Source organism: Apis laboriosa, unplaced genomic scaffold, assembly GCF_014066325.1.
Source record: "Apis laboriosa isolate Shangri-la unplaced genomic scaffold, ASM1406632v1 scaffold58_cov148, whole genome shotgun sequence".
NCBI lineage: Eukaryota > Metazoa > Arthropoda > Insecta > Hymenoptera > Apidae > Apis > Apis laboriosa.
Genome location: NW_025223827.1, coordinates 189,029 through 203,346, shown reverse-complemented (window position 1 = coordinate 203,346; position 14,318 = coordinate 189,029). Strand labels below are relative to the sequence as shown.

Sequence of the window (14,318 nt, the reverse complement as noted above, 5' to 3'; positions counted from 1 at the left end):
AAAATCTTTTCATTTCTAAACTCTTTATTCAATTATACGAAACGTAATGTGAAAAAATCATACGATATACATATTTGTGCAGATTGATTCTGCTACCTTTGGAGCAGTAATCAAAAGGAACGGTTTGAAGATAGGTATAAAAAAAAAAGAGAGAGAGAGAGAGAGAGAGAGAGAGAGAGAAAATGGAATCATCAAGTGAGCGTTGTGACAAAGGAAACGATGAATCCTTTTATCGTAACCACGATCCAATCGTGGCATGGATCGTGGCGCCATCTTTTACGCTTTGGAAACTGATGGCCGTACGATAAAGCAGGTGCAGAAAACTTCACCACAGTGACAATTAACAAGAGTATCATAAAGAGCTTTTCTGGATTTCGCGATTGGATATATATCGATAATATATCATCTGTTTTATCTTTTGTATTATCAATTTCACAACAACACCTTGAATATTCGGCCCTCTATCTAATTGGAACCGTTTCAATTGAACTTGCACTTGGAGAAATCCATCTCTGGATGCTGTTCCATGAATCTGGAAGGAAAAATTTAAGATTGTTAGATATCTCTATGATATTTATGCTGATTTATGTGTGCTCGTGATACTTGATGTCGTACTTTTTGATCACGTCCTGCTTCTTCTGCTCGTCGGACGTTGGCAAACCCAGTTCCTTTTGTCTCTGGTCATACATCATCTTCTCCACGAGGCCTCTGGTTTCACCATCGAGATCGGAAAGCTTGCTCGGCTCTGGGTTCACTTTCTTCGTGCTGATCTCCGGATCGCAGGTTACCACGTGCGCCCACCATTGCATTTTGTTCACCTGTGAAAACAGTCGAAGATTCTTGCCTTTAGTGATCGTAAAATAGAAATAAGATGGAAGCGTATTGCATTAATATCTGAAAGTTGAAAGTTAATTTGTTTCAAATATTTAAGTTTAATTGGTAATAAAGAAAATTAAAAAAATATGAAATGTGAAATCAGGAAACATTGCACAATAATTTTATAAATTAATCAAAGAGAAACAAGGCAATGAATATAATTGGGTATATAATATAAAATTTATGTTTTAATAAATGTTTTAATAATTTAATTACATCAGAAAGAAATTAACAGATTTATGGTATTAAAAAATATTTATAGTTCAATTTTCCTGGTCCACGTTATCCACAATTAATTATATATATATCAAATCTTATATCTATTAAAGTTCGAAAAGTTCAAAATCAACTTTTACAAACGTAAAATATTATTAAAAAGAAAGAGACTTATAAACCTATCGACTTCAGAAAGAATCAAAATCTTTACCTTTGTTAAATACGCTTTATTAAATGGAATATCTATCAAGATCAATTAAAATATCAATAATGCCACCGAATCGTGTCAATAAAAATATCAAGTGAACAATTTTCTCGTTAAACGATCACGATTCACACTTCACCAAACTCTCTATACGTTATTCTGATCGTTCATGGTCACGTCAAATCAACGAATTCTTCGCGTATCCGATATCATCCGTCAGAAATTCATCGCTAAAGCGATAGCATCGTTGGAATCCTCGTTTTGACAAGGCCGCGTATCCAGCATCGAGTTGCTCGCTTGCTTGCATCACTTACCTTCTCCAGGTTGAGAAGCAACATTTTTCCATCCTCGATCACCCAGGTGGATTCTTCGACTTTGACTTCGTGTGGAAAATCACCGTCGATGATCGGCGGTTGACCCTTGATGCCACAGGTCAATCGTTTTTTCGTGATCGTCACCGACACGTCCTTGGGCCTGGCTGAGAAGTTCACTTTCAAAGGCACTTTGATCTGGAATTAAAGAACGATTAAAATTATTAAATGTGTTCTTTGATATTAGAAATTTTTTGTTTCTTAAATTTCTAAAATCTTTTTTACATTCACAATCAATTTTCTCTATTCAATTACATTGAAAAATTATATAAATTATATAATTATATAATTTTATATTTTTATAGTTTAAATTGTTAAGTTTAAGTTCACATAATTATCATCTTTTCAAAATCGATTTCTTTTTATTATTAAATTTATATCCAAATTTATTCATTTGAAAAATTAAATTATTAAAATTTAAGAATTTCCTAAATATTAAAAAAATTTCTAAATTCAACGAAATAACTGATTTTCGATTTTTTTTTAGTTTGCAATTATAAGAAATATACGGGTATTTTCAGAAAAATTAATACAACTTGTAATCAACTATTTATATACATTGGTAATTCTATAGTTAACAATAAAATTTTCATATAATCAATTTGCATATAGAATATGATCTATCATAAACATTTTGCAATCAATAAATCTGATAAAAATTTGCAGTTCTTCGCACAATTTGAAAGTAACGATCTTCTCAATGCAAAAAACGATATTCATCGAGTATCTATCATAACAATAGCGATTCATTCGATCGATCGTGGTTCCGCACGATTGCTCTCTTAGTCCTTCTAGAGATTGCGATTTCATTGCATATCATCGTGATCCATTTTGACGGGACCTTGGATTTCGGAAATCTTGCAGTGAAACCTTCGAAATGAACCTTGGATAATTTAGATCCGCGAAGAGAATCTTTTATAAAAGATAGAAAAATAGAAATCAACGCGAAACAGAATCGTTTCTACAATTTAGAAAGAATATTTTAAAATTTAAGGAAATAAAGAAAAAAAGAAATTAATTTTTGAAATTTCTTTCGTAATCATAATATAAAAAAATACAATTCAAAAATATAAATTAATTGGAAAGAAATGACAAATAAAACATCACATTAATATAATATAATTATAATATTGGATTTTAACGAATTAATCATACAGTTATAGATATCAGCAATACAAAGACATGTATGAATATTTCAATACTTTTAATCTCGATAATAGTTCAGAGATAAGAAAATTTTCGAATAAATGTTGGTCTTGGAAAAGATGGACGATCATTCGAGTAAGAGAGGACAGCACGTTTCGCAACAGAAAGTTCGTTCCTATAATTTCTTTTATTACGGTTCGAATTAGCTCTTTTAGACGATTGCAGCAATGATTATTATCGTTTTATGTACAACGAGGAACTGGTACTAGTCGACGATTCGAACCAAGATTATTAGAACTAGAATTGTATATCGAACTGTATTCTCGATCAGTATTCTGTTAGTTACTTTCGTATTGCCTCAAAAATGTTTGATGGAGTTGGTGGAAAATAGAATTAATGAAAGTATCTAACGCTCGCAAGAAGTATCGTTACGAAAGAAAATTGCTGTGAATGAAATCTGAATATGAAATCAGATGGTTTGTACTTTTACATTCAATCTATCTAATGAGCTGAATTAATTTTAATTTCCATAAGGAATGCATTATCCTGCTCGAAAAAAAAAAAGGTAGTTGCATTCTTAGTTAATAGTAGTTAAAAGGTGAAAAAAGAAAAATTCCTGAAAATCTGTTGTGTTAATATTTCACATTATGCCTTGGCTATATAAATCTTTAAAATCGTTATGAAAGGAATTCATTAAGGCTTAAGCTATAAGCTTCTCACATAAATATTATATAATAACCATTGATTACTTAAATTTCTCAATATTTTTAACATCAAAGTATTATTTTTTAAACACAAAGTATCAATATAAGAAACAATTATGAAATAATTAGCAAAGAAAAAGAAAAAATTCTGAAGATTTAAAATATCTAGTGCAAATACATTATATTTTTGTCTATTTCAATGTCTTTATTATCTCCAGAATACCAATAAATAAAACAACAAAATTTTCATAAATTAAGCTATTACATTATAAGCTAAATATTTTATATTTTACAATATTTAGAATATTTAAATTTTTCAAAATCTTAAATTCATAAATATTAAAATCGACAAAATTCAATTTCATCGATATTCTTTTCTTTGTTTCATATTTTTTTTTTTTTGAATATTCAAAACTTTCAAAATCATAATTACCAAAAATCAATATGAAATGAATATCACAAAAATTTCAGAATTTTTTTCCACCGATATTTCTCTTTTTTATTTCTACTCAGAATTTCTTAAATCTCCTAAAATCTCAAAATAAGAATAAAAAATCGATTTAATACAAATTAATACTAAAATTCAATTTCCGATATTCTTTCCTTTTTTGCTCATATTATTCTTAAATATCCATAATCTTAAAAAAAATCATAATTGCAAAAAATCGATTCGATCAATATCTTAAATTCCAATTTCATCGATTTACTCCTTTTTTTTTAATCATGTCCACAAACACAAATAACGTATATTTCACGATCCATGTGGGACGTGGCCAACACCAGGAACAATTAAATCCATCAAGTTCTGAAATCCTAGATGACCCATCGTGCGTATCGTGTGTCGCAACACCGATCATCTCAAGAAGAGGGGATGAAAAAAAAAGGGAGAGGGGAAAGGATCACGAATGATACGAAGAATTACGTGTCGTGGGATCATCATCGTCGTCATGTTGGATGCGTTCTTGGATTTCCAGCGTGACGACGATGACGACGACCGCGTAAACGTTGAGCGTAGTTGAGCGCACCGGTGCGTGGAAACGGATCATGGCTACCAAGTTAACACGTTAACAAAGTAGAATATTATTACGATGGAACGACAAAGAGTAGAGGGGAAGAGGGTTGTGTCGCTGATCTCTCGGATTATCCTTCATCTCTCGACGCTATGTTAACCAGACGACTGTGACACGAAAATTTGGACCCGAATTGGATCGTGTTAATTTTACAATTTTTCGTCACGATTCAACTTTTATCAAAATTGATAAGAAATTTCAAGTTTTTGAGAATCGTGTATCTTTGATTTTAAAACAAATATAAATATGAAATGATACTATTTACAATAATTTTGTTGGCATATCTTTTAAAACACGATAATTTTTTTTAAAATTGGACTTAACGATTTGATTTATTCTGAGAAGTTAAAAAGATTAGTTTACTTTATAAGATAATGTATAAAAGAAATTTTAAAAGGATTGTTATTTTTTTTCAATATTTGTATCCGATTCATTAAAGACTCAGATATAATTTAAGAAATATATTTTATGTAGACTTATGTCAATTATATTATACATTATAAAAACTTCATCGAAATTAAAAATAAATCTTTAGAATATGTTTTTTTTTAAATTTTCATTACAGGCACAGATGAAAAAACTTTTAAAACACGATAATTTTTTCAAGATTTTTTTTTTTATATACCATTAATTTCTCTAACTTCTTAAAAAACCAATTCAAGTTGTTAAATCAAATTATTAAATGATCAAGTAAAAAAGTTATCGTGTTTTAAAGACATCTTTTTTGCCAATATTTTTTGGAGCTACTGTATATAATATTATTTTTGTCTAGATATTTTTTCCAATGTTTATTAATATTTTGCAGGCGAACTACAATCACAATTCTGAATAGAACAAAATCTTTTTCATTTTTTATAAAAACAACAAATAAATTTACTTAATAAATTTTTTATTTATAAAATATTCTTTCAAATCCAATTTAAAATATTAAGTTGATTCACATGCTATTTTTTTTTATTATTTATAAATATATTTATATTGAATAATAAAAGAATAAAAAATAATTTCTTTTTTCTTGAGAAGATTATTATTTTGGAAGAAGAAGTTTGTAATCATAGTAGCAAATATCTATGATTTTTAAAGAATAATCATACGATTATTAATTAATTTTGATATTACATATTTAGTTTATTTCAATATTCATTATTTTATTTAATATATTTAGTACTTTACTTTAATTTACTTTAATTTAAAATAAATACTTTAATTTAAAAAAATGATGGAATTTATGATTCATATAGGATTATATCTTTAATCGTCCATCCTTTTTCTTATCAGTTGCGATTATCGAAGAGCCCTGGATTTATTTCTCATTTAATACTAATTTATCTCAAATAGTAGAAGAACAGGTTTGGAACAAAAAAAATTGCCTGCCATAGAGTAGATCGTTTTATGGAGAAATTAACAAGTGCACGAACAACTTCCGTTTTAAACCTCGTAATAAGCGTCAAGTTACCAAGTTAATCTTAACTTAATCCCTCGCTTGCTCGCAGACCGCAAAAACANAAAAAAAAAAAAAAAAGAATCGAATAACACACATCTCGTCGCTGTACAAAGGAAGACACACGCGAATTGTAGCGAGGAGGAAAGTGTTTCAAAAGTAAGAACACGAATTTAAACCTTGTCTCCTTTAGAAGTCGGACGACTTTACGAATCGAAAGTAAACGCAGCCTTGGTTCTCTTTGGCAGAGACCAAAGGGATGTACGTGAGCAAATTCACGTTCCCGTCAATTCGAATTAAAAAAAAAAAAACACTTTGCTCGAACGTTCTCAAACTCTATCTCCTAGAAATTCAAACCAATCAACCAGAGAACTTGCACAATCTTTCCAGAAAAACTCGCGTAAAAAGATACCACTATTAATCTTCATATTCATCTTGAACACAATCAAATCTCGATAAAAACTTAATCAATTCAGTTAACCGCAATAACTGTACCAACTTTTCAAGACATTATTGTCGATTTTACTGTAGATTTCATATTCTAATAATAATTCGCTAATGCAACATCCTCTCAGACTCATTAAACCCACTCTAATTATAATGCAAGTATAAGAACGGTTTCCCCTTGGTAATTATTTGCTCTTCGCTTATTCAATCGTTTCACGAGGCATCATTAGACTGGAGCCATCGTTTTCACGATTTTCAGTTTGTTGTTGAGGCCATCTTCGCGGTGCTACACTTGCAAAATCTTCTTCTATCTATATGTGATCTTCTATATGCTTATGTACTTCACAAGAAATATCGTGGAACAGTATAAAGATGATATATTTAATCCTCGTAATCCTTCGTGTTATTCTCTCATTTGTAATGTAGAAAAATTTATCTTTGCGATTTTTATTTTTTTAACACGAAATATACAGTATAACAAAATTAGTAAGTTCACTATTTTTTTTTTATAATTATTTTATTCAATAAATAATTATGAAAGATAAAAAATTGTAAATATTTATTATGTAAAATATTTTTGTTGTTTGTGGTTTTGCATTATAATAGAATTAGTTTTTTAATAAAAAAATTAAACAATAATAGTAACATTTTGAAAATAATATTTTATTTATTTAAATTTAATGGATTCGAAATATTTTTAATATCTGGTGTTTATTTTTTACATTCCAAGAAAAATCCTATTATTATAATTAAAAACTGAACAATATAAATATATTACATAATAAATATACAAAAATCTTTTGTATTAATTTGATAATATATGATTTTTACATTATCGAATTCATTGACAACGATTTTGCTTTGTAATTGTTGCTATAATTATACATTCATTAAAGAAAAAATGCTGCAATTTTCAATTTTCAGATACTTCCTTTAGATTAACTTAACTTTAGACATGTATAGCATTATGTAATATTTGATATGAATTTGACAGAGATATGTTACAGTCCACTTTCTTTTTCTTATCATAAGATAAAGCTAAAAATAAGATCAGAGTAATGCGACATCGAATATATATGAATGAAATTCTTTAAAAATTCAATCAATTTAATTACTATGTAATTTTGATTTCCTTATTTTTAGTAAAAAAAAAAATATTTATTTTTCATTTCGTTGAACTTGATGTAACACGAGATATAAATTAAACAAAGAATAAAAATTAATTTCTAATATCTAAAAAATTAATTGATAATTATATTCGAATCAAATCCGCGTTTCTTTCACGAGACTTCTTTCATCCATTTATTGTCTGGCACGCATAGTACGCACAATACGTACATGCATGTCATCGTATACGGTTATACGATGGAACGTGAACAATTTGCAACTGGAGTGGGAGGAGAGGCAGCAATTTTCAATCGACGCTCCCTCGTGCCCATTATCCCCTCTATCGAACAACAGAGGATCGTTTGTTCTTCGCGTTTTTCTGAACTTGTATCATCCACGGATATGAAGACCAAGACCGGGTTGCGCGTTACCATAACTACGGGGATTAATATAAAGATTGTTCTTAAGTTGTGCAATATCGGTTCTTCAATGGTAAAGCGGGAGATGGGAGTTTATGGCGAGGATAATTGAAGCTTTAACTTATTGGAGATAATATGAATTGAAAATAATGGATCATTTACGCCACTTTTGGGAATTGTGTTTCCCCCGTGGAAAATTTGGAATTCTTTGTTGGAAGAAGAAGAAGTTTTAATTATTAAAGTGAAAATATATTGTAATATATTAATTCGAAGATTATATTTCTCCAATTTTTTAAATAATTGGAATTCTTTGTTGGAAGAAGAGGAGCTAGTTATTGAAATGAAAGTAGCACATATTTTTTAATCTTTTAAGAAGAAATAAAATTTTATAGTAAAAAAGCGTTTAGTTATTAAGGTGAGATTAATGCATACATCTTTTAAACAAATTAATTTCGTGATTTTCTTGTAGATACAAATATCGTTTAACACATTTTGTAGGGAAAACACGAACGTCTCGTTTTATATTTTACAGTAAGTAACGCATACAATTGCATTGTAAATTTTCTTTCAAAAAATATAAAAAAGTGGAAAAGAATTATTATTAAATATTTAAGCTTTTCATTTGATTACAATTCAATTACCAATGTTAATAAATATGCCATTTTTTGTCGTTCCACAATTGTTTTTCTTATTTAAAAAATCTACGATAGAAAACATTCTTCAAATTTTCGTATAAATCTATTAATTGTTGATAATTAAAAACATTCTCAATTTATCCAAATTTCTCAATTAAAATTTTATAGAAGCTTATAGAAAGTAGGGAAAAAAAAATAAATAAAAGCGATTACCCGGTATAAAATAACTGGATGGAAAATAAGGCGCAATCTGGATGGACTTAATCTGGTTCGTCAATCAGCAACGGGAAACGATATACGCGAGGACGGACAGATGTATTCGCGGGAACAATGAATTCCTTCTGTGGCGAAAACAATTAAGGGGCAACAGTGTGTCAGAGTTGCCGCGGTTCTGAAACGTAGCCTTGAATTTGAAAGAACAAAAGGATGGATTACGTTAACGAAATGACACGATATGAGAACGTTACGCGGCCATGCTTTGTTTCCCTTTGAACACGATACACGATTCTTCTCTCGATTTAAATTAGAAGTATGAATTAATCGTATCTTTTTTTCTTTTTTTTTTTTTGGACAATCAAAATTATAGAGAAATCTCTTTAAGAATTAACATATTGTCCATTAAAAATGGATGGTGGATTTTTATTTAATAGGATACACAAGATATCCTAGATTTAAGATGGCAAATTTTGTCAATATATTCTATGGTAAATAAGTAAAAAATATTATATATGTTAATATAGATCTATACAAAAGTTGTAAACAAAAATATGGAATTAGAAGAAAACAGTAATAGACGCAATTATTGCTGTTAACAATATTAAATATATATTTAGTAGTAAAATTAGTGTCAGTAGAAATGATTAATATTAAACAAAAATCAATATTAATTCAATGACTGCAAATAGTAAATATAATATAAAAATATAGATAAATATCGCTTAATTGTTCTCTTCGAATTTTGTATTTTTATTTATATCTTTTTAATAAAATATTAAACAATGTTTATATAACATTTTTTGTTTAAATTCATGAAATTTATTGGCAAGATTTGACTTAATCTATTATCTTTAAATCTGGAACTAATAACTATTACAGAATATATTTATATATTTTTATTTTGTAAAAACATAAATTCTATAATTCATTGTATCATCGATATTGATTTTAATCAAAACGAGCTTCTGTCACTGATAATGATTATTTGTAACCAAAAAATAATTTTCTTCAATAATAATAGTTATAACTGAAAATAAGTTCCATAAGTTTCGTCATCGATAATAAATAACGAAAAAGTTTTAATTATTTATTTATAGTTATTTATAATAATAATTTGATGAAAGACATTAATTCTTATATCATAATTCTTAAAATTTAGGTTATAATATTTATGACGAACATTCAAATTTCAATTTTTCTACATATTTTAATATTTAAAGGTTAAAACGAAAAGAAGAAATATATAAAGTAAATTATTTTTAGCATGAAATAACATTTTTCGATTTATTTTTTCTCCTAATACTAATTACAATTAATTAATTTTTATAAATTTTTATTAATATTTAAATATCAAAATATCATCATTTGATACTTAGCATTTTAAAAAGTATTTTAAAAATTCAGGAGGAGGATTGGTGAAGATTATTTATATTTCCATTGTACAAACGTTGCAAGAGAGAAAGAAAACAATACAATGGAACATGTTTAACGGTATCATGCAAGTTATTTTGAGGAATTTGTTTCCTGTGTCCACATGGTGATCAGGCTTGCGGTTTTCGCCGTGACAAACACATTGCAACACGAATAAAGTGTCCACTGCTGAACATTTCATTGAATAAGCAACTTTCTCTGGTTTGTTGACTGTCTACGTCTGATAATTTTGCTCCTGTGACTACATCGTACCCACTTTCTAAAGATTAAATACTTACGAATTATTATTTAAATTATTATTCAATTAAACACAAATAAATGTTAATGATACAAAAATTTTAAACATGTTATAATGTTAATTAATGTTAATTAACGATATTCCATTGCTATCGTTTATAAAATATCTGACTTAATTTGTATTTTGTACTTTATAAAATCTATAAATGATACATAGAGTGGTCCCCTTCAGGCACTTTCAGCAATATTTTTACATCTCTTATGCAAATGATATACAATGATAATTTCAGCAAAAATATTTTGAATAAAAAAGATAATTACAAATTGAGAATTGATATTAATATTATTTTAATCTTTTTAAATGAACCACCTATTTTTGAGTCATTTCATTATAATAAATGTTAAAAAGAATTTAATGACCTAATATGATCTTGAAATCTCAGAATTATTCCAAAATAATTAATAAATAACATACAAAGTAATAAATAACATACATGAGTTCTGTAACATGAATATGTACATGTAAATTGCACAAGAGATATAAAAGTATAGGAGAAGATAATTAAGATTATTAATTTATTTGCAAAATATTTTTTGGTTATTTAATAAACATATTAAAGTCAAATTTGTTTTTGTTATGGAATCATATACTTTTTAATAAATTAATTAATTATTATTGCTTATAAAAAAATCCTTTAAAATAAAAAATTATTATTTTAGAAATTATAATTTGAATTTCGTAAAATTTATATAAAAGACAAAGAATAGAAAAATATCGCTTTACTCTTTTCTTTTATAAAATATCTTCTAAAATAATTTAAATTAAAAATGGTTTAATAACTTTTTTTCATAACACCATATTATATCCTCTTCTATATAATTTTTATATTATTTAATTTTAAATAATCGTGTTACAAAACTCATCCTGTACAAAAAAATAAAAAAATTTTGTATTTAAAATAAATCAATGATCAAATCAATGACCTAAGATGCGTCATATAATTGGTCATCGATTATAGGATTGAAGGTTGTATATCTTTTCGAAGAGATTTGTAATCTTAGATAAAATTATATAGATGGTTCAACGAAACTTTCATTGTAGATTCGTTCGATGAGTCGATGTATCGAAGGTTGCAGTGGCGGGAACCGATTTTATTTGGCGTCTTCGCCGGAATCCTTGATAATCGAGAATTGATGTTTGTACGCGTTTCACGGGATGTTGCGCAATCAAATAGTTTCCTCGTTACTCATTGCGTTGGATAACGTGCGAGAAAACACGATGATCTCGTGATACGAGACCCTTTTTATAGGTCAAACATTATATTTTCCCGATAAATATCTGATAATTCATCATCCTTCGACTTTCCTTGAGATTTATTATGTTTTATAATTGTGAAAAATGGATTTAATACTATTGTTGATAAATAAATTATAATACTTAGAATGATAAGTAAATAATTCATTTTAAAATAAAAAGATTTATATCTGTGTCTATTATCTGCTTTATTTTTAGAAAAGATATAGTAAAAATGTATTTAAAAAATATGTGATCATTTCTGAAATAAGTGTAAAAGAACTGAAATATTATAAAAAAAAAAAATTTAAATATTGAAAGAAATTTTCTTTGAAAACATTTAATAAATATATATGTGGTATCACATATTATTATATAGATATAATATCATAGTTATTGAAACATTATAAAAAAATTTAAATATTAAAAGAAATTTTTTTAATATAAATTTTTTTAATATAAATTTTTTTAAAAACACAAAATAAATCTATATATGATATTATAATTTTTTAGGTAGATGTGATATAAAATATTTTAAATATGACGATTTTTGAAATATTAAAAAAAAACTGAAACATTATAAAATAATTTAAATATTGAAAGAAATTATCTTTGAAAATATTTCAATTTTTTTCTACATTTAAATGATATTAAATAACATGTTATTCAAGGAATGTAGATATTATTTAACTCTATGTCAATGCTCTTTTATATTTTCCACTCAACATATTCAAATCTAATAATATTGTAATATTAAAATATTCAAAAAGTATTATTAAAATATTAAAAGTATTAAAATCAATTAAACTTTGCTTGAAATATATTAAAATTGGAAAATACATATAGTCGGAAATCTTTATAAATATTACACAAATTCATTACACATTTCTAATAAATTATAAAAATGATACTTTTTCGTATGAAATATTACAGTTATTATGGAACTATTTTTTTTATTATCGTAATATGGAATAGAGAAAAATTTAAAATATAAAATATTTAAGTTTTAGTTATTCTGTATTAAAAAATTATTAAAAATTATATTAAAATATAATATAAATTGTTTTATATATAATTCTATATGTTTATATACACTTCATTAAAACCAAATTTTTCATGATAGATGAATTTTCTTGTAAGATAGCGTACGAAGATTTTTGCAATTGATTTTGAAATTTTTATTATTAATACAAGAATAAAAATCATTTAGAATGCAAAAAAAAAAAAATAAATAAATAAATTCAAATAAATCCACTCAATTATGATTCAAATATCTTTTATTTCAAATTTTTCAAATTTTTCAAATTTTTATCTTTATCTTGGAGATGTTCAAATCTATATCATCGAGTTTTAGATATTTGCAAGAATAAAAATTTCAAAGGACGTAAGTCAAGAAAAATGGCTTAATCGATGACCATGATTCGAAAACATCTCATTCGACGTCATCAGCCTTTGCTTACTGTTTTCGATATTAGACTTAAATCGATTAGGTCGGACCAAGGTTGATGCCGCAAATTTAATATTCATATCACGTATAGATGAATAGTACTATGATTAGATACGACATTAAGAAGGCATTGACATAGTAATTCGAGTATCTAATTCTAGAAAAATTCGACATACAATATTGCTATTATATTTTGTATAAATATCTCTTTTGAAATATCTTGTATTTTCAAACACGACTAGGCAGACGATCTTTTTTATTTTCGATCGTTTCTGCTGTTGGACGAACGAGGTCAATAGATAAATAGGCACAATTATTGGTTCTCATTAACATATGAAATATTCACAAACACTATTTCAAGGTGGAATAATAATGTTATTTTCTTAACTAGTGTAAACGAGTCAATTTGACATTTGAATTTTTTTTTTTTTTTTTTTTAATATATTCTTTAGTCGTTAATTGCAAAAAATGCTTGTATTCGATCATTGATATTGATCAAATGTTTGGTAGAAATAGTATAGAAATAGACATATTTATTACGAAGAATTCTATAGAATGATGTGACATACTTATTTTAGTATTAAATTATTCAATATTATAAAATATTCAATATTATTCAATTATTCATATTAAAAACGATATGTATATACTTTTTAAATCTCATTTCATTTATTTAGTATTATATCATTAGTTATATTATCATATTGTTATATCATAATATTTAAAAGATAAATAAATTTCTTTTTATGTTTTAGATTTGATGAATTTGTACAAACATTCATAATTCTTCTCTTTCATAACGCAAATATTATTACAAAATTTTAATTATAATTGTATAATTTTATTTATATTTTTATATTATTATATAATAATAACTTTATCAATTAATTAAAAAGGTATAAATGGTTAAAAAATATGTTACTTAAGATAACTTAAGATTAATTTTTTAAACATTCATGTAAAAAAAAGAAAAAAATTCAAGGGCCCAAACCGTGAAAAATAAACGAAAGGCAAGAAGCTTATAGTTTCCAATTTTTTCACAATTTTTTCACACCA

At 26.2% G+C, this 14,318-nt stretch overlaps 1 protein-coding gene across 1 annotated transcript in view; it reads right to left on the bottom strand.

The window, feature by feature from the left end:
- Positions 1 to 12: 12 nt before the first annotated feature.
- The window catches only part of LOC122717789 (nuclear migration protein nudC), a 110,573-nt gene continuing 96,267 nt past the window's right edge, over positions 13 to 14,318 (bottom strand). The window contains exons 5-7 of the mRNA XM_043942182.1: positions 1,612 to 1,806; positions 616 to 818; positions 13 to 532 (exon numbers count right to left, since the gene is read on the bottom strand). Of these exons, the coding sequence (XP_043798117.1) occupies positions 481 to 532; positions 616 to 818; positions 1,612 to 1,806 (450 nt within the window). The 3' untranslated portion in view covers positions 13 to 480. The remainder of the gene's footprint in view (positions 533 to 615; positions 819 to 1,611; positions 1,807 to 14,318) is intronic.